At 43.7% G+C, this 21,510-nt stretch overlaps 1 protein-coding gene across 1 annotated transcript; it reads right to left on the reverse strand.

Moving 5' to 3' along the window:
* Positions 1-1,962: 1,962 nt before the first annotated feature.
* On the reverse strand, positions 1,963-20,136 carry LOC115205227 (cytochrome b-c1 complex subunit 2, mitochondrial-like). The gene is made up of 14 exons (XM_029770988.1): positions 19,870-20,136; positions 15,832-15,924; positions 15,271-15,420; positions 15,063-15,127; positions 13,898-13,954; positions 10,327-10,451; positions 10,007-10,104; positions 9,846-9,903; positions 7,559-7,654; positions 7,218-7,417; positions 6,900-6,980; positions 6,723-6,799; positions 6,386-6,539; positions 1,963-2,313 (listed from the first exon to the last, which is right to left on the reverse strand). The coding sequence occupies exons 1-14, from the start codon at positions 19,900-19,902 to the stop codon at positions 2,230-2,232; spliced, it is 1,371 nt and encodes a 456-aa protein (XP_029626848.1). The 5' UTR covers positions 19,903-20,136; the 3' UTR covers positions 1,963-2,229.
* Positions 20,137-21,510: the final 1,374 nt, after the last annotated feature.

A 21,510-nucleotide genomic window follows, 5' to 3' on the forward strand; every position in this document is an offset into this window, starting at 1 on the left:
GTACCGATCCTATGCAGGTGTTGTTACACGTGGTCTGCCACTGCGAGGACAATTAGCTGTCCGTCCTGTCTCCCTGTAGCGCTGTCTTAGGCGTCTCACAGTACAGACATAGCCATTTATTGCCCTGGCCACATCTGCAGTCCTCATGCCTCCTTGCAGCATGCCTAAGCCACGTTCACGCAGATAAGCAGGGACCCTGGGCATCTTTCTTTTGGTGTTTTTCAGAGTCAGTAAAAAGGCCTCTTTAGTGTCCTAAATTGTTATAACTGTGACCTTAATTGCCTACCGTCTGTAAGCTGTTAGTGTCTTAACGACCGTTCCACGGGTGCATGGTCCTTAATTGTTTATGGTTCATTGAACAAGCATGGGAAATAGTGTTTAAACCCTTTACAATGAAGATCTGTGAAGTTATTTTGATTTTTCTGAATTATCTTTGAAAGACAGGGTCCTGAAAAAGGGACGTTTCCTTTTTTGCTGAGTTTATATTGCTTGCCTGTATGATCTAAGCTTTTACAGAACACGACCCTAAATTGACACTAGAATATGCAGGAGACCCAACTTGGAAAAATGATATCCTGTGTGTTCATATTCACTCAATTGTAGGTCCCACTGGCTGACCAGGCAGAATGACATGAACACACATTCTAATAGTGGAAGTGGTCCATAGTTGACAGTGTGTTATATGTTAAAATGTGTTTGTATTATGAATTGTATTAATGTTTAAGGACTCTTGGAAGGTTAGTCCAAATAAGGACTAAAAGAGATCCTAATAAAATAAAATCTATTTGAAGAGAAAAAAAGTTCTTAATATGTTTAATAACATTAGATTTTCACAGCGGACCCCACACTATAGCCTTCATGGCACAGGAGGTATATTAGTGCATTTCCCTGTTACCACACAGTCAGTCAATCACTGATTCAAGCACCACCTCCAATGGGCAATACATGTTGAACCTAAATAGAACCACATGGATATGTAACTTTATTATTCACTACGTTCCTTGAATACGAGTCACTGACATCCAGTCGTTATCTGTGTTAATTTGTCATGTTTAGTAATCAAGGCCTTTTTTGCCCCTCTCTCTGTAGCCATAGCTGTTATTCTTAATGGCTGCTTTTGCTGTGCCATATTTTTGATAACGTGTTTGACCAAACTCCAGATCGATCAATATACTTACCAAAAATTAAAACTTAAAATGCAACAATTTCAAAATGTTTACTTAGTTACAGTTCATAGAAGGAAATCAGTCAATTGAAATAAATTTACCCCCAAACGATCCTACAGGTGAAGAAGCCGGATGTGGAGGTCCTGGGCTGACATGGTTACACGTGGTCTGCGGTTGAAAGGCTGGTTGGACGTACTGCCAAATTCTCTAAAATGGAGGTGGCTTATGGTAGAGAAATTAACATTAAATTCTCTGGCAACAGCTCTGTTAGACATTCCTGCATTCAGCATACCAATTGCACACTCCCTCAAAACTTGAGACATCTGTGGCATTGTGGTGTGTGACAAAACTGCACATTTTAGTGTGGACTTTTGTCCCCAGCACAAGGTGCACCTGTGTAATGATCATGCTATTTAATCAGCTTCTTGATATGCCACACCTGTCAGGTGGATGAATTATCTTAGCAAATGAGAAATGCTCACTACCAGGGATGTAAACAAAATTGTGCACACAATGAGAGAAATAAGCTTTTTGTGCATATGGAACATTTCTGGGATGTTTCATTTCAGCTCATGAAACATGTTGCGTTTATATTTTTGTTCAGTATATAAACAATACCCCCACAATTTTCCCTCATTCTAACATAGCTGGCTGCTACACTAGATGCAACATTTTTGCCGATATGGCAGCTCCAACAGATTTTCAAGGCTCTTCGTCTCCCCCTGCAGCAGCTGGGCGGAATAACATCAAAGACATATCATTACTCATTCACCTTGGTGATCAAATCAGACCGCCATTACTGTAGATAGACCATTTAATGAATTTACATCAAATATACAGAGAAATTGACAACAAAAAGCATAATTATTCCTGATACTTGTGTACAATTATTGCAGAACAAACTTTAACATGATTTGTTAACAAAGGATTATCGTTTGCTGTAAGATGAAGTCATGGGCTTCATATCAGAACCAAGTTCCTTTTTCTGGAGTAAGCAGCCAGGCACAACCTGCCCAGGTTAAAATATTAAATAACTGTTTCATTGTTTATGGTTTGTTTCTTTTCACAATTCATCCACGAAGGGTGTGTTGGCGAGGTGTCCGCTAGCTGCCATCGATTTCTTGCCGTCCACAAACTTTCTCGCAACCTGGAAAAACAAAATAATACACTTATCACATTATCCCTTATTCCCCTTCTGTGTCCCCAGCTGACCTGCTATAAATAAACGTAAATGTAGGAGGCACACAGAAATCAGTCTTCAAAAATGTTATTCATATATTTATTTTTTTCCCTATCTTTTTTACTTGGAGAATGGCGTTCCGATCACCTTACCCAAACATTATTATTTTACAAGACAGATGGAGGTATAGTTTGGAAGATAGACATAAAGAGGGAAAGAAAGGATTTAGGGGCACATACAGACAGCAACCCCCATAGCCAAGGGGGCAATATATTCACCATAAATATTCACAGGCATACACTGAGTGTACAAAACATTAGGAACCCCTGTTCTTTCCATGACAGACTGACCAGGTGAAAGCAATGATCCCTTATTTCCCTTATTGATGTCACCTGTTAAATCCACTTCAATCAGTGTATATGAAGGAAAGGAGACAGGTTAAAGAAGGATTTTTAAGCCTTGAGACATGGATTGTGTATGCGTGCCATTCAGAGGGTGAATAGGCAAGACAAAATATTGAAGTGCCTTTGAGCAGGATATGGTAGTAGGTTCCAGGCACACCAATTTAAGTGTCAAGAACTGAAACGCTGCTGTGTTTTTCACACTCAACAGTTTCCCGTGTGTATCAAGAATGGTCCACCACCCAAAGGACATCCAGCCAACTGACACAACTCTGGGAAGCATTGGAGTCAACATGGGCCAGCATCCCTGTGGAATGCTTTCGACACCTAGTGGAGTCCATGCCTGATGAATTGAAGCTGTTCTGAGGGAAAAGGGGGGGTGAAACTCAATATTAGGAAGGTGTTCCTAATGTTTTACACACTTAGTGTATATCGAATGCGAATAGATACAGTTGAAGTCGGAAGTTTACATACACCTTAGCAAAATACATTTAAACTCAGTTTTTCACAATTCCTGACATTTAATCCTAGTAAAAATTACCTGTCTTAGGTCAGTTAGGATCACCACTTTATTTTAAGAATGTGAAATGTCAGAATAATAGTAGAGAGAATTATTTATTTCAGCTTTTATTTCTTTAATCACATTCCCAGTGGGTCAGAAGTTTAGATACACTCAATTAGTATTTGGTAGTATTGCCTTTTTATTGTTTAACTTGGGTCAAACGTTTCGAGTAGCCTTCCACAAGCTTCCCACAATAAGTTGGGTGAATTTTGGCCTATTCCTCCTGACATAGCTGATGTAACTGAGTCAGGTTTGTAGGCCGCCTCGCTTGCACACGCTTTTTCAGTTCTGCCCACAAATGTTCTATAGGATTGAGGTCAGGGCTTTGTGATGGCCACTCCAATACCTTGACTTGGTTGTCCGTAAGCCATTTTGCCACAACTTTAGAAGTATGCTTGGGGTCATTGTCCATTCAGAAGACCCATTTGCAACCAAGCGTTTAACTTCCTGACTGATGACTTGAGATGTTGCTTCAATTATCCACATAATTTTCATTACTCATGATGCCATCTATTTTGCGATGTGCACCAGTCCCTCCTGCAGCAAAGCACCCCCACAAAATAATGCTGCCACCCCCGTGTTTCACGGTTGGGATGGTGTTCTTCGGCTTGCAAACCTCCCCCTTTTTCCTCCAAGTTTTATCAGACCTCTGGTCTGTTATCAGACCAGAGGACATTTCTCCAAAAAGTATGATCTTTGTCCCCATGTGCAGATGCAAACCATAGTCTGGCGTTTTTATGGCGGTTTTGGAGCAGTGGCTTCTTCCTTGCTGAGCGGCCTTTCAGGTTATGTCGATATAGGACTTGTTTTACTGTGGATATAGATATTTTTGTATCTGTTTCCTCCAGCATCTTGACAAGGTCCTTTGCTGTTGTTCTGGGATTGATTTGCACTTTTCGCACCAAAGTACGTTCATCTCTAGGAGACAGAACGCGTCTCCTTCCTGAGCGGTATGACGGCTGCGTGGTCCCATGGTGTTTATACTTGCGTACTATTGTTTGTACAGATGAACGTGGTACCTTCAGGCGTTTGGAAATTGCTCCCAAGGATGAACCAGACTTGTGTAGGTCTACAATTTATTTTCTGAGGTCTTGGCTGATGTCTTGATTTTCCCATGATGTCAAGCAAGGTAGGCTTTGAAATACATCCACAGGTACACCTCCAATTTACTCAAATGATGTCAATTAGCCTATCAGAAGCTTGGAAAGCCATGCCATGACTTTGTCATGCACAAAGTAGATATCCTAACCGACTTGCCAAAACTATAGTTTGTTAACAAGAAATTTGTGGAGTGGTTGAAAAACGATTTTTAATGACTCCATCTTAAGTGTATGTAAACTTCCGACTTCAACTGTATATATATATATATATATATATATATATATATATACACACACACACACACACATATACAGTTGAGAAGTATATATATATTTATATATATACTGCTAAAAAAAATAAAGGGAACACTTAAACAACACATCCTAGATCTGAATGAAATAAATAATCTTATTAAATACTTTTTTCTTTACATAGTTGAATGTGCTGACAACAAAATCACACAAAAATAATAAATGGAAATCCAATTTATCAACCCATGGAGGTCTGGATTTGGAGTCACACTCAAAATTAAAGTGGAAAACCACACTACAGGCTGATCCAACTTTGATGTAATGTCCTTAAAACAAGTCAAAATGAGGCTCAGTAGTGTGTGTGGCCTCCACGTGCCTGTATGACCTCCCTACAACGCCTGGGCATGCTCCTGATGAGGTGGCGGATGGTCTCCTGAGGGGTCTCCTCCCAGACCTGGACTAAAGCATCCGCCAACTCCTGGACAGTCTGTGGTGCAATGTGGCGTTGGTGGATGGAGCGAGACATGATGTCCCAGATGTGCTCAATTGGATTCAGGTCTGGGGAACGGGCGGGCCAGTCCATAGCATCAATGCCTTCCTCTTGCAGGAACTGCTGACACACTCCAGCCACATGAGGTCTAGCATTGTCTTGCATTAGGAGGAACCCAGGGCCAACCGCACCAGCATATGGTCTCACAAGGGGTCTGAGGATCTCATCTCGGTACCTAATGGCAGTCAGGCTACCTCTGGCGAGCACATGGAGGGCTGTGCGGCCCCCCAAAGAAATGCCACCCCACACCATGACTGACCCACCGCCAAACCGGTCATGCTGGAGGATGTTGCAGGCAGCAGAACGTTCTCCACGGCATCTCCAGACTCTGTCACGTCTGTCACGTGCTCAGTGTGAACCTGCTTTCATCTGTGAAGAGCACAGGGCGCCAGTGGCGAATTTGCCATTATTGGTGTTCTCTGGCAAATGCTAAACGTCCTGCACGGTGTTGGGCTGTAAGCACAACCCCCACCTGTGGACGTCGGGCCCTCATACCACCCTCATGGAGTCTGTTTCTGACCGTTTGAGCAGACACATGCACATTTGTGGCCTGCTGGAGGTCATTTTGCAGGGCTCTGGCAGTGCTTCTCCTGCTCCTCCTTGCACAAAGGCAGAGGTAGCGGTCCTGCTGCTGGGTTGTTGCCCTCCTACGGCCTCCTCCAAGTCTCCTGATGTACTGGCCTGTCTCCTGGTAGCGCCTCCATGCTCTGGACACTACGCTGACAGACACAGCAAACCTTCTTGCCACAGCTTGCATTGATGTGCCATCCTGGATGAGCTGCACTACCTGAGCCACTTGTGTGGGTTGTAGACTCCGTCTCATGCTACCACTAGAGTGAAAGCACCGCCAGCATTCAAAAGTGACCAAAACATCAGCCAGGAAGCATAGGAACTGAGAAGTGGTCTGTGGTCCCCACCAGCAGGAACACTCCTATATTGGGGGTGTCTTGCTAATTGCCTATAATTTCCACCTGTTGTCTATTCCATTTGCACAACAGCATGTGAAATTTATTTTCAATCAGTGTTGCTTCCTAAGTGGACAATTTGATTTCACAGAAGTGTGTTTGACTTGGAGTTACATTGTGTTGTTTAAGTGTTCCCTTTATTTTTTTGAGCAGTGTATATATATATATATATATATATATAGCAGTAGTGAATGTTGAAGTGTACTCACGTTGACGACGTCTGCGTGGCTGACAGAGTCGATGCTCTGGGTAACTGTCTCTGGTGAGTGGTAGGCTCCGCTGGACAGAGCCTGGGCCCCCATCTCCTCCAGCAGGCCCTCGGAACTCTCCATGGACATCAGGTACTCCGCTTTCAACTGCTTCCTACCAGGTAAGAGGGGGGACAGGGTCAGAGGTCAAATCAGGGCAAAAAGGTATTATAGGCCATCAATGTAAATAATAATTTGTTATTAACTGACTGGCTTGCTTAAAGGTTAAATAGAACCACAGAGAGACAGCGCCAAGTTTCATGTCCACTTAATGAGCCATGTTGTTCAGTGAACTCACTTTGCTCTGGCGACATCATCCTCGGACACGCCTCCCTTCGCAACCCCTGTCACCTGGGCGATGGCAGCTTTGATCACCTGTACAGAGAGGGACAGGCACTGTTAGGGACAGTCACTTATCAACATATATCAGGTTCTATCATATTCTTATGTTACTACTGCATTATAGTGTGCTCACCTCTCCTGCGGAGTCGGCTTGGGCGATGGAGTAGACTCCAAAGAGTCCAGAGTCAGCGTATGTGGCATTGAACGCTGTGGCCTGCATAGGAGACAGAGAAATAAGCATTAGATTAACTTCTGTACACAAGATAGTCCAAGATCATTGTGCTTTCTAACCTCTAAAGCTTTTATTTTTCTCTGTGCGTAATTTAGACAATCATACAATGAAGACTCCAGTTATGTAGAATTTCAGCTATGTAGAATATTGATTTCTATTGTAGTGACCACAACCAACAACACAGGAATAACTGTAGCAACAAACAGGGAAGTTACTCACATCGAAGGGCTGTGTGGTTGCCTTGGCGATGCCCTGGCTCAGTTTGCTGGTGACGTTGGAGCCTCTCTTTACGTGTGGCCCGGCTCCCAGAACCCTTTGCAGTACACTAAAGGCATTGGCCTCTGCTGATCCAGTCACACCGCCCTCGCTGGCGATCAGCGAGTGGACCAGACCGGCCCCGTTCTGCACCCGCAGCTCACCTGCAGGGACACACAGTTAACCACCATCAGGGCACGAACACACAACCCATCTTGGCTCACACACTGGGGTTGACTGAATCAGTGGCCCAGACTAGAGCTCAGCAGTTAGGCATTGCTTCTAAGGCTCTCTATGGGTCTTACCTCCGCGGTATACAGCCTTGGCCCCAGCAACTCCAGCCCCACTGCGGACACTGAGAAACTGCTCTCCTACCTGCCTCAGCACAGAGTGATTCACACCTGGGGAGAGACGGCACAGACAGGGGTCATGTCACTGGAAGACACACCAGAGAGCCAGCAGGAGACACACACACACAGGTGGACTGTCATCACATAGACGTCACATGCCCTCAGTTCAGTGTTTCACACAGGGGTACATACTAGGGCCGGGAATTGCCAGGGACCTCACAATATTATCACCATACTTAGGTGCCGAAGCGATATGTAGTGTTGTTCTATATGTATTGCGATTCGATACTGTGATTTTATTGCGATGCAATATATATTTTGCTCACCATATATCTGCTGCCGAGGGACAAGAGAGAGCCACGACTTTTGATCAGTAAGGGAAATATACTACATGGCTAAAAGTATGTGGACACCCCTTCAACTTAGTGGATTCGGCTACTTCAGCCACACCCGTTGCTGACAGGTGTAAAAAAAATCGAGCCCACGTCATGCAATCTCCATAGACAAACATTGGCAGTAGAATGGCCTGTACTGAAGAGCTCAGTGACTTTCAACGTGGCACCGTCATAGGATGCCACCTTTCCAACAAGTCAGTTTGTCAAATTTCTGCCCTGCTAGAGCTACCCCAGTCAACTGTAAGTGCTGTTATTGTGAAGTGGAAACGTCTCGGAGCAACAACAGCTCAGCCGCGAAAGGGTAGGCCACACAAGTTCACGGAACGGGACTGCCGAGTGCTGAAGCGCGTAAAAATTGTCTGTCCTCGGGTTGCAACACTCACTACCGAGTTCCAAACTGCCTCTGGAAGCAACAATAACACAATAACTGCTCACCAGGAGCTTCATGAAATGGGTTTCCATGGCCGAGCAGCCACACACAAGCTTAAGTTCATGCGTTGGCTGGAGTGGTGTAAAGCTCGCCGCCATTGGACTCTGGAGCAATGGAAATGTGTTCTCTGGAGTGATGAATTGCGCTTCACCATCTGGTAGTCCAACGGACGAATCTGGGTTTGGCGGATGCCAGGAGAATGCTACCTGCCCCAATGCATAGTACCAACTGTAAAGTTTGATGGAGGAGGAATAATGGTCTGGGGCTGTTTTTCATAGTTCGGGCCCCTTAGTTCCAGTGAAGGGAAATCTTAACACTACAGCATACAATGACATTCCAAACGATTCTGTGCTTCCAACTTTGTGGTAACAGTTTGGGGAAGGCCCTTTCCTGTTTTAGCATGACAATGCCCCCGTGCACAAAGCGAGGTCCATACAGAAATGGTTTGTCGAGATCGGTGTGGAAGAACTTGAATGGCCTGCACAGAGCCCTGACCTCAACCCCATCGAACACATTTGGGATGACTTGGAACGCCAACTGCGAGCCAGGCCTAATCGCCCAACATCAGTGCCCGACCTCACTAATACTCTTGTGGCTTAATGAAAGCAAGTCCCCGCAGCAATGTTCCAACATCTAGTGGAAAGCCTTCCCAGAAGAGTGGAGGCTGTTAAAGCAGCAAAGGGGGGGACCATCTCCATATTATTAACCATGATTCTGGAATGAGATGTTCGACAGGTAGGTGTCCACATACTTAAGACCATGTAGTGTTAAGTGCTGAAAATAAATTGGCTCCCTATTTAAAAAGAAGATTGAGAACAAGTTTTGGGGCAGGTACAGCCAACTAGTGGAAAAACAATATTGAGATATTATCAAAAGAATACGATATCGGCAAAAATAATATCTCAATATGTAACTAGCGATTTATTTCCTATCACTTGTACATAGCAGAGAGCAGTCATGTCACACACACAGTGCGTCATACTAGAGCAGAACAGCTGACCTCTACTCCACATATCTTTAGACAGCCTTTAACTCTAGGGTTTGGACAGAGGCCAAAGGAAATGTGATGTGTACACAGTACGCACGCACACACAGAGGGAGAGAGTGTTTACGTCAGCCTAATTCAAAAGATATGACCCTCATAGTGACCCAATCAATAGGGTTGTTCCGATTCCCTACCCTTCTTCCTGAAGTGTGCACTTGCTCAATGTCCCCTCACGGATTTAAAAGTAATACATTGGCTAGAGTGAGTTTCCACCATAATCCTTTTCAATCCATGAGGGGCTGTACACTTCAGGGAAAAGGTAGGGCAAGGAATCAGAACAGCCCCGGAGACATGCTGAAGGAGCTGCAACATGTAGAAAGGAGAACCCAGGGTGCCATTGGATCAAAAAGACTAACAGCCAGACACACTCACCTAGTCCTACAAGAGCCATTCTGGCACTGGTGAAATTGTTCTGGACAAAGGACTGCAGCTAAGGGGGATAAGGAAGTAGGAGAGAGTTTAAGAGAGAGCTAAGCAGTGACAAACACAAGGTAGCACTATAGTGAACAACACAGCTATTAACACAGTCTTACCTGTTCACCACTGACTTTGCCAACCATGTAGTCAGGACAGTACAGGGAGTTGGATAGAGCGTTTTTGTAAGCAGCTTCATGCAACTTCTCAATAACACCTTCAGAGAAATAAACCCCATAACAAAAGACTTCAGTCAGTGTGTTGGCAAGGAGAACTAATAACAGGATGCTAGACAAATGACTATAGACAAAAAATTCATCTGCAGCATACAAATATATACTAAACCAAAATGCTACTGGTAATTCAATAAAACATATTAATTCAACAAGGAGCAATCGTGCTGGACAAGTAAAGTGAATAGAGGGGAAGTGTTGCTGACCTATCTGTGAACACTGGTGGGCCAGGGCCCGGTCTACCTTGACCCTGGAGGTCAGGTCGTCCACTTCCCATGGCCGGAACTCTGGGGTCGTGGTCACGTTGATCAGGTACTCCATCACTGTGTCTCTGAGGAGAAGGATGGACGTTGGATGGGCAGACACAAACACACGGACACACACGGGCAATGCAACAGTCATAACTCTCAACATACAGTGGCAAGAAAAAGTATGTGAACCTTTTGGAAATACCTGGATTTCTGCCTAAATTGGTCATCAAATTTGATCTGATCTTCATCTAAGTCACAACAATAGACAAACACAGTCTGCTTAAACTAATCACACAAACAATTAGAAGTTTTCATGTCTTTACTGAACACACCGTGTAAACATTCACAGTGCAGGGTGGAAAAAGTTTGTGAACCCTTGGATTTAATGACTGGTTGACCCTCCTTTGGCAGCAATAACCTCAACCAAACATTTTCTGTACAGTCGCGGCCAAAGGTTTTGTGAATGACACAAATATTAATTTTCACAAAGTCTGTTGCCTCAGTTTGTATGATGGCAATTTGCACATACTCCAGAATGTTATGAAGAGTGATCAGATGAATTGCAAAGTCCCTCTTTGCCATGCAAATGAACTGAATCCCAAAAAACATTTCCACTGCATTTCAGCCCTGCCACAAAAGGACCAGCCAACATCATGTCAGTGATTCTCTCGTTAACACAGGTGTGAGTGTTGATGAGGACAAGGCTGGAGATCACTCTGTCATGCTGATTAAGTTCAAATAACAGACTGGAAGCTTCAAAAGGAGGGTGGTGCTTGGAATCATTGTTCTTCCTCTGTCAACCATGGTTACCTGCAAGGAAACACGTGCCATCATCATTGCTTTGCACAAAAAGGGCTTCACAGGCAAAGATATTGCTGCCAGTAAGATTGCACCTAAATCAACCATTTATCGGATCATCAAGGACTTCAAGGAGAGCAGTTCAAATGTCGTGAAGAAGGCTTCAGGGCGCCCAAGAAAGTCCAGCAAGCGCCAGGACCGTCTCCTAAAGTTGATTCAGCTGCGGGATCGAGGCACCACCAGTACAGAGCTTGCTCAGGAATGGCAGCAGGCAGGTGTGAGTGCATCTGCACGCACAGTGAGGCGAAGACTTTTGGAAGATGGCCTGGTGTCAAGAAGGGCAGCAAAGAAGCCACTTCTCTCCAGGAAAAACATCAGGGACAGACTGATATTCTGCAAAAGGTACAGGGATTGGACTGCTGAGGACTGGGGTAAAGTCATTTTCTCTGATGAATCCCCTTTCCGATTGTTTGGGGCATCCGGAAAAAAGCTTGTCCGGAGAAGACAAGGTGAGCGCTACCATCAGTCCTGTGTCATGCCAACAGTAAATGATCTTGAGACCATTCATGTGTGGGGTTGCGTCTCAGCCAAGGGAGTGGGCTCACTCACAATTTTGCCTAAGAACACAGCCATGAATAAAGAATGGTACCAACACATCCTACGAGAGCAACTTCTCCCAACCATCCAGGAACAGTTTGGTGACGAACAATGCCTTTTCCAGCATGATGGGGCACCTTGATAACTAAGTGGCTCGGGGAACAAAACATCGATATTTTGGGTCCATGGACAGGAAACTCCCCAGACCTTAATCCCATTGAGAACTTGTGGTCAATCCTCAAGTTTTTTATAGTCAAACAAAACCCCACAAATTCTGACAAACTCCAATCATTGATTATGCAAGAATGGGCTGCCATCAGTCAGGATGTGGCCCAGAAGTTAATTGACAGCATGCCAGGGCGGATTGCAGAGGTCTTGAAAAAGAAGGGTCAACACTGCAAATATTGACTCTTTGCATCAACTTCATGTAAGTGTCAATAAAAGCCTTTGACACTTATGAAATGCTTGTAATTATACTTCAATATTCCATAGTAACATCTGCCAAAAATATCTAAAGACACTGAAGCAGCAAACTTGGTGGAAATTAATATTTGTGTCATCCTCAAAACTTTTGGCCACGACTGTAGTTGCGGATCAGATCTGCACAACGGTCAGGAGGAATTTTGGACCATTCCTCTTTACAAAACTGTTTCAGTTCAGCAATATTCTTGGGATGTCTGGTGTGAACTGCTCTCTTGAGGTCATGCCACAGCATCTCATTCGGGTTGAGGTCAGGACTCTGACTGGGCCACTCCAGAAGGCCTATTTTCTTCTGTTGAAGCCATTCTATTGTTGATTTACTTCTGTGTTTTTGGTCGTTGTCCTGTTGCATCACCCAACTTCTGTTGAGCTTCAATTGACGGACAGATAGCCTTACATTCTCCTGCAAAATGTCTTGATAAACTTGGGAATTCATTTTTCCGTTGATCATAGCTAGCTGTCCAGGCTCTGAGGCAGCAAATCAGCCCCAAACCATGATGCTCCCTCCACCATACTTTACAGTTGGGATGAGGTTTTGATGTTAGTGTGCTGTGCCTTTTTTTCTCCACACAGTGTTGTGTGTTCCTTCCAAACAACTCAACTGTAGTTTCATCTGTCCACAGACTATTTTGCCAGTAGCGCTGTGGAACATCCAGGTGCACTTTTGCAAACTTCAGACGTGCAGCAGTGTTTTTTTTGGACAGCAGTGGCTTCTTCCGTGGTGTCCTCCCATGAACACCATTCTTGTTTAGTGTTTTACGTATCTTAGACTCATCAGAGATGTTAGTATGATCCAGAGATTTCTGCAAGTCTTTAGCTGACACTCTAGGATTCTTCTTAACCTCATTGAGCATTCTGCACTGTGCTCTAGCAGTCATCTTTGCAGGACGGCCACTCCTAGGGAGAGCAGCAACAGTGCTGAACTTTCTCCATTTATAGAGAATTTGTCTTACCGTGGACTGATAAACATCAAGGCTTTTAGAGATACTTTTGTAACCCTTTCCAGCTTTATGCAAGCCAACCATTTTTATCTTAGGTCTTCTGAGATCTCTTTTGTTCGAGGCATGGTTCACATCAGGCAATGCTTCTTGTGAATAGGAAACTCACATTTTGTGAGTGTTTTTTATAGGGCAACATTATAACCAACATCTCCAATCTCGTCTCATTGATTGGACTCCAGGTTAGCTGACTCCTGACTCCAATTAGCTTTTGGAGAAGTCATTAACCTAGGGGTTCACAAACTTTTTCCAACCTACACTGTGAATGTTTAAATTATGTATTCAATATAGACAAGAAAAATACAATAATTTGTGTGTTATTCATTTAAGCACACTATGTTTGTCTATTGTTGTGACTTAGATGAAGATCAGATCAAATTTGATGACCAATTTATGCAGAAACCGAGATAATTACAAAGGGTTCACATACTGTTTCTTGCCACTGTAGATGATGAATCAAGATGATCTCAAGTGGCCCTGTGGAAAGCCTCTATGATAAATAGGTAAGAAATACAGGGGCTAATTACACTATGAATCAACCCTGTCCTCGCATACAACGTGCCCGTAATTCAAGTTTCCCCATCCATCATTTCAACACCAAAGTAAACCCACACACTATGAGGGAGTCTGGCTGCGGTAGTAAGGGTACTTACAAGTGGTCTCTCAAACACTCCACAGAGTAAACCATGGTCTCCCTCGATGACGTTACCCTGCAGACACACAGAAAACAGACATCTGAGCTACATCCTCCAGACTAGACTAGCTATGATGCACATTGCTTTGCAATGAGGTGAAAATAGGAACATTCTTGTGCTGTGTGTGCAGGTTGGCATTTACTGGGATGATTCATGTACTGGAGGCAGCTCTACAGGGTGGTCACTAGCTGGCACAGCCACAAAGTCATAAAATCTGATTTTAAACCTAACCATACTGCTAACCTTAAATTGAGATGAAAAAAACACATTTTTGTTTTCATAACTTTGTTTACGATATAGTCAATTTTGACTTTGCAGCTGGCCCATCTAGCGGAACACTGGAGCTTTGCCCCCAGGACAAGATTCATCCCAATAAATGTCAACCTGCATGTGAGTCTGTGCTTCTCTCATCTTGTTAATTCTACTCCATCCTAAAACGTGAGCCCCCCGTTGACTCGAGGGCAACTGTATGTGTGTGCATCTATAATGTAGTGAAGCTATAGCTTGTTCGAGGTATGGGTGTTACATTTACATTTACATTTTAGTCATTTAGCAGACGCTCTTATCCAGAGCGACTTACAGTAGTGAATGCATACATTTCATACAATTTCATACATATCATACATTTTTTTCTGTGCTGGCCCCCCGTGGGAATCGAACCCACAACCCTGGTGTTGCAAACACCATGCTCTACCAACTGAGCTACAGGGAAGGCTTGTGTTAATGTTTCACTGCCTCCTACATTTATGTTTATTTACAGCAAGTCAGGCGGGGACCCATAAGGAATAAGGGACAAGGAGGTAAGGGGTACACAAGTGTATAATATAATAATAATAATATTCCATTTAGCAGACGCTTTTATCCAAAGCGACTTACAGTCATGCGTGCATACATTTTACTTATGGTTGGCCCCGAGAATCGAACCCACAACCCTGGCAGTACAAGCGCCATGCTCTACCAACTGAGCCATACAGGGTAACAGAGGGTATATTGTAGCATACAGTCTGTATGTGGAGATAGGGTGATAGGGAACAGTATAATGTATACTCTGCATGAGGACAGAAATGGGGTTAGGGGACAGGGAGGGAGGGGACATAGTGCTGTACTCTCCATTCTCACTGACCTCAGACTACCCCCCACTGCCTCCACACCACGACAGATCCTGAACGCAGACGCTCCCTTAGTAGTCTGAAAACAACAACAGTGACAGTGTTCATTCATTAACTTAAGGACTTAAAAAAACAGTGTAGTTGTGATGGAAATTGCCCTTATTGTTGAAGTCATTCACAAGTCAAAGAGATCAATCCATTCATAAAACCACTGGGACTTACCAGGTTGGCTGCCAACCGCAGGACATGACTGACTCCCTGGTTCTCCACAGTCTCATAACGAGTGCCTGCTTTCACAAACACACCCACACTGGACACGGGAGAGTAGTTCTCCAACGACGCGATCACTAGACCGTTGGGCAGCTTGGACATCTAGTAGAGAACACAGGGAGGGAGAGTCATGATGTCACAGCTGGAACACACGTGAGACTGGCAGCATTGTTGTTTTGGAAACTGCAGAGTGAATAAGAGAGTAAACATTCCATTCTGTTCAACTGAGGTAAAGTTCTTGTGATCAACTACACAACCAAAATTTCATTTTCCAATATGGAGGGAAAAATATGGCTGCACAGTAAGTAAAAGTGTGTGCATGGTAGTGCCTAAAACAAGTCTACACATGAACATAATCACAATGCTTAGCCATAGAGTAGAGCACATCCTCATCCCTGACACGCCACGCAAGGACCCACCAAGAAAAACTCCACACCCCAGTTTGGGCTACAACTAGGGCCCAGAGTTTTTCCTGTGATCCCATGTGAAAACGTCTTGGCCTCTATGACATACCTGTACACTCTGGGGGGGCAGGGCCGCCCCAGCCTTCAGGCCAGCCAAGGGCTCAGTGAGGACATCACTCCTCCTGGCTGCATAGCATCGTATCTGGGGAGGGAAATGATAAAAACCATGTCAACAAACACTCACCAGCACTTCCTCAGCTAGGGAATTACAATATGATATGATACACTATTCAATTCATGTGGAGGGATCTAGATTTCCTTCTGTCCTCAAATGACCCCAGTCAAATGACTTCTTATGGCTGAAAATAATACTACAGGTGGATTAAACCAAACCATCATAACAGGTTTTGTTTAGGAGGATGTTTTGTGATACGTGCAGCTTCCTCTAGACCTAATGACGGCAGATGAATTCTGAGCCTGGTCTAGACTAGAGCGGTGGGTATTCTTGATGATATTTAGTCCACTCTGAGGGTAGACTCACTGGGTGCCAGGCCAACCTGAAATATGTAGTATGTTAAGCCTTCTTATTTGTCCTTCCAAGAAGACACATCATACATTGGCTGTAGCACCTTGGCTAAGATGAGGGTGAGGTGTAGGGAAACTCAATCGGTAGTAAGGCTAAATCCTAAAGACCTGATATGATCCAACCCCCAGTCAAACATCTTATGTCAGAACAGATGATGGTGTCTGCTTGACCAGACAACCCGACAACAATATGAAAGAGAGAAATAGAAGCTACTCATTTTTTTGCAGTATGCAGTCTTACAGATAATTTTCCACATTAAAGCATTTTAATGTTATTTCCACAGAAATAACCAAAACAGGTGTCTCCAACCTTTTCTGGCATGAGAGCTACTAAAAAAAAAAGAAGTGTAGCAAGCTACTTTTTTTCCTAGCTTTCAAATAGGCCCATTTTTCTTCTCTTCTCTGGGTTCTTATTGAACTACTTACTCTTGTACACTATGTTTTCTGTTTTATTTTTCCTGGTTTTAGATTTGTTAAAGTTCACTTTCAAAAGTATAATTGTTCATAGAAAAACAACAAAATTGGATGTTCTGAGTCCATGTCAACGGAAAAATAAATTTTTTTAGGTATGTAAGAAACCTTAGGTATGTAAAAATACATGTATTTTTTGTGTAATTCCCCTTAAGTTGCGCATCTGGCCATTTAATTGCGTATCTAGTGAGTGAGGAATGTGCTAAGACCGTGATATGGCGGAAGAAGAAGTGTCGTTTAAAGCTGAAAGTGCGTCGAATACAGTTAGTGAGAAAGATTAGTGGACAACAGTGAAGAATGGAACAAAATGGGCTGAAGTTGTTGTGGAAAATGAGTCTGATGTATCGTTCCTTGTTGGAGTACGTTTTTTGGATAAAGATGTTTATTTGGGAAACCCTTTTGAAGTCACGAGGATGGTGAAGGCAGCATTGGTAAAAGTGGATGCTGTCAAAGTAACCAGAAGTGGTATGGTGTTGATATTGTGTGTATCTAAAGAGCAAAAGGAGTGTGCATTGTGCCTCGCAAAAATATCGACGCATGAAGTGAACAGCTTTGATTTTCGGAGCAGGGCACCGGTAAAATGTTATTTCTGGCGTCTTATTGGACATTGATAATCATTATCTTAGGCCAAAAATTCCAGGAGTAGTTAATGCACATCGCTTGACACATAAAGGAGAATGGGAAAAAGGAGCAGTTTATCTGTATTATTGTTTAATTAGTATATACCGCCGTAAAAGCGTTCGTCCAAAACCCGATACAATGTAAGAAGTGTAAAAAGGTTGGCCATGTGTCAAGTCTTTGCAGACGGAAGGAATGTTATTGAAGAGTCTTAATGTAAAATGTTGAAACTGTGGAGGGGATTGTATTTCCGAATTTCCTGAGTGCCCTGTTAGGGTGAAAGAGGTTGAGGTGTCAAAGATCAGGGATGTAGGAGGTGAAGAGCTTTGAAGGGGCAAGAGGCCACAGTTCTGAAGAAGATGTGGCAGGGGATATGCCACAACCAGTTGCAAATGTTGAATACACTTATTGTGAAAAAGGTGTATTTTGTAGCATTTATAGCCACAGTTATTAATTGTACTGCACAAGTGTCCAAGAAGCTGGACATCATATCTGCAGCCGATAAGTTTTTGGGCCTCCAAGACTTAATGGCAGAAGCACTGCAAGGACTACTGTCACCAGGATATGTCTCGCCATCACAGGATCCTTCTGAGCCTGTGTAGGGACCTGCTTAAAACAGAAAAGCTTTAGTTTCATTTAGTTTAATTAACATTTCGTTACAGATAGTTTGTATGGAATTTTTGTAATGTATTTTTTACCCCATTTTTTCCCGTCCTTTTTTGAGCCTTATTATCATCTTGTACAGTAGGTGGCGGAATGCACATATAATTGATGCGAACGCCATTATACCAAAGAAGAAGAACCAACTTTGCAGTTAACATTTAATTGAGAAGGTTTTGGGGAAACTATCTGTCAACCCACAAAATGGTTATCATATCAACTGGCTACACATAGTGTGATGGAGAAACGCGCGCACCACACAGACAAACGCAATATTGCTGGAAATTAATAGGCAGATAGTGTTAGGTATGGCTTTTTCAGCCAATAGTGGCTAACCAGGAGTTGGATAATGTCAATGTTGCGTTGATTAGATAGTAACTGGGAGCTTGCTGTGTCTGATACTTGATACTTGTCAAATTGTATGTACTTTCAGAATTGTTTGGCGAACATCTCGTAGGTGGGCTGCGAGCTAATCGACCTGTTGGAGACCTCTGACCTAAACCAACCTAGAACCTGATATCTGAAAAGCTAATAAACTCAGCAAAAAAAAGAAACGTCCCTTTTTCAGGACCATGTCTTTCAAAAATAATTAGTAAAAATCCAAATAACTTCGAACATCACACCTGCGGGACAGGTACAGGATGGCAACAACAACTGCCCGAGTTACACCAGGAACGCACAATCCCTCCATCAGTGCTCAGACTGTCCGCAATAGGCTGAGAGAGGCTGGACTGAGGGCTGTAGGCCTGTTGTAAGGCAGGTCCTCACCAGACATCACTGGCGACAACATCACTTATAGGCACAAACCCACCGTCGCTGGACCAGACAGGACTGGCAAAAAGTCACGGTTTTGTCTCACCAGGGGTGACGGTCGGATTTGCGTCTATCGTCGAAGGAATGAGCGTTACACCGAGGCCTGTACTCTGGAGCGGGATCGATTTGGAGGTGGAGGGTCCGTCATGGTCTGGGGCGGTGTATCACAGCATCATCGGACTGATCTTGTTGTCATTGCAGGCAATCTCAACGCTGTGCGTTACAGGGAAGACATCCTCCTCCCTCATGTGGTACCCTTCCTGCAGGCTCATTCTGACATGACCCTCCAGCATGACAATGCCACCAGCCATACTGCTCGTTCTGTGCGTGATTTCCTGCAAGACAGGAATGTCAGTGTTCTGCCATGGCCAGCGAAGAGCCCGGATCTCAATCCCATTGAGCACGTCTGGGACCTGTTGGATCGGAGGGTGAGGGCTAGGGCAAACCGGTGGCTTATTGTCAGACTGTCGTAGCTAAAGCTGCCAGTTACTAAATCCCATCACTACCAATCAACATTGCAATGAGATTACTTGATAGGTGAATTGAGACATTGACTGTTCCATGACGTCACCTGGCTTTGATTGTCAGTGCGGGATTGATCTGAAAAAACCAGCAAAACCGCAATGACCTTCAATGGGTTGAGCTGGAGTGGAACTATGGGCTACGTGACAGCCTGCCAGCGATTCGCCAGTAGTGAACATGCCATTGTAAAATGTAGTACATAGCGTCATTTGTAAGTAAGAATGGCTATTATAGGTTCATGAAACCGATTGGATACATTATCTCGGTCAAGATTATAGAAGTAAGCGCGCCTAGCTAACTTTAGCTAGGGTAACCGACAGGCTAATTAACCATCCGTTTCCACTAGCCAACCTTGGCTACTTAGCCGGTGAGTCCACGGGGCGGGTTCCAATTGACTCCCCAAAAGAAAGAATGCACGAAACCTCATGATACATAGTTGTAAAATACACGTTTAATAGGATAGAGTAACGAGACTCACGGATAATTTATTTAGAGTTCGGATCCCTTTCATGACTCCCGTTTCTCTCCTTCAGCCGCAGTAAAATACAGATATGGACGCCCTACCCACAATGCACCGCTCTTCACAATCCAAAAATGGTAAAAAGATTCGTCAAAGATATTTCACTTTAAAGGGCCAATCGGTATTTGAAACAATACTGTTTTGGTAAAAATCTGAGGGATGAGCCTGTAGAAATGTTACTACTTAAATTCATAGACAGAGCTATGGATGCAAGGACCGACCATCCATGATATCCAAATGAAAGTTGTAACCATGGTTTGAGGCTATACAATGCAGAGGAGACTGTTGGGAGGAGCGGCCTCATTGTAATGGATGGAATGGAATCAATGGAACGGAGTAAAACATGTGGTTTCCATGTGTTTGATACCGTTCCATTCCAGCCATTACAATGAGCCCATCATCCTATAGCTCCTTCCACCAGCCTCCACTGATACAGTGTTTGTTTACATTAACCATTGGAATAATACAAGCTAATATTTTGGGTTGTGATGAGGTATGACTAATGACATCTGGGCACGATAGTTAGGGTATATACCATTCATTTATAAGTGCAAAATGGATGTAGCAACTGCAGATTGCCCCTTTAACAAGATTAACATGGATCAGATTCAGAAGTTGTATGGACAGGCTGAGTCGACTGTAATGCATTTTCATATTGGAACTTTTGCCGTAAGGGTATGTGTTAAATACACTACAATAAAACAAAACAGTTGTGGTGACTGAAGAAGAAACAGCTGAGCTGAAGAGAGAGGGCAGGTCTGGTGTGATCAACTGGGCTTGTCATCAAACCCACCACAAGACTGTCTTAGCCCACTGAGCTAAAGCCTATGCATTAGCTTGGGGAACTAGCGCAAGTCTTCAGGTCTCATGCAAGGTTACTCACACAAGTGAGACTGATTGCAAATGGATTTGAATCCATCTACGCAATACAAGACTGGTATTCTATCCTAAAAGCCAAGGCATTATTTAAGGGAGCTAATGCAAGTATTTGTGTCTTGCAGCCATTAGCTGTTGGATTTTGAATTTTGAGGTATGGGGATTCTCACTGACTTAAAAAAAACTATATTCAGAATATGCACTATCCCTAAATTCATTACAACAGCTGAGAGTTTCGTATCTCGATAGAATACTATTTCTACTGCGCGATTAAAGTCCCTCCTCCCGGGTCGCCGGTAGCTTCCACCATAGACAATCGGCACATAACTAATGCCGTGGAGAAAGAGAGAGGTGAAGTTAAGTCAGCCCGGTTAATTGGAAATGGTACATGGTACAATATTTTGTGGTAGCCAGGCTCAGCAAGGGAAGATTCTGCAAATGGAAAAGCTTAATGGGAAGAAGATTAAAAGCCATGTCCCTGGTGCTTATTCTAGGTTGAGGGGAGTCATCACTGGGGCCCCAATATCTATGTCCACAGCACATGAGATTAGTGCCACCTTAATTGGGGAGGACAGGCTCGTGGTAATGGCTGGAGTAGTATAAGTGGAATTTATCAAATACTTCAAACACATTATTTCCATGTGTTTGATGCCATTCGCTCCGTTCCAACCATTATTATGAGCCGTCCTCCCTTCAGCAGCCTCCACTGGTCCACAGGTGTGA

The sequence above is a fragment of the Salmo trutta genome, chromosome 1 (assembly GCF_901001165.1).
Source record: "Salmo trutta chromosome 1, fSalTru1.1, whole genome shotgun sequence".
NCBI classification, from domain to species: domain Eukaryota; kingdom Metazoa; phylum Chordata; class Actinopteri; order Salmoniformes; family Salmonidae; genus Salmo; species Salmo trutta.

Coding starts and splice junctions, on each gene's coding strand:
- LOC115205227 (XM_029770988.1), bottom strand. CDS start 19,902: ATGAAAGGGATCCGAACTCTAAATAAATTATCC. Junction 15,128..15,270: donor TGCGGTTGGCAGCCAACCTG/GTAAGTCCCAGT, acceptor TGTTGTTTTCAG/ACTACTAAGGGAGCGTCTGC. Junction 6,540..6,722: donor GATGATGTCGCCAGAGCAAA/GTGAGTTCACTG, acceptor CTTACCTGGTAG/GAAGCAGTTGAAAGCGGAGT.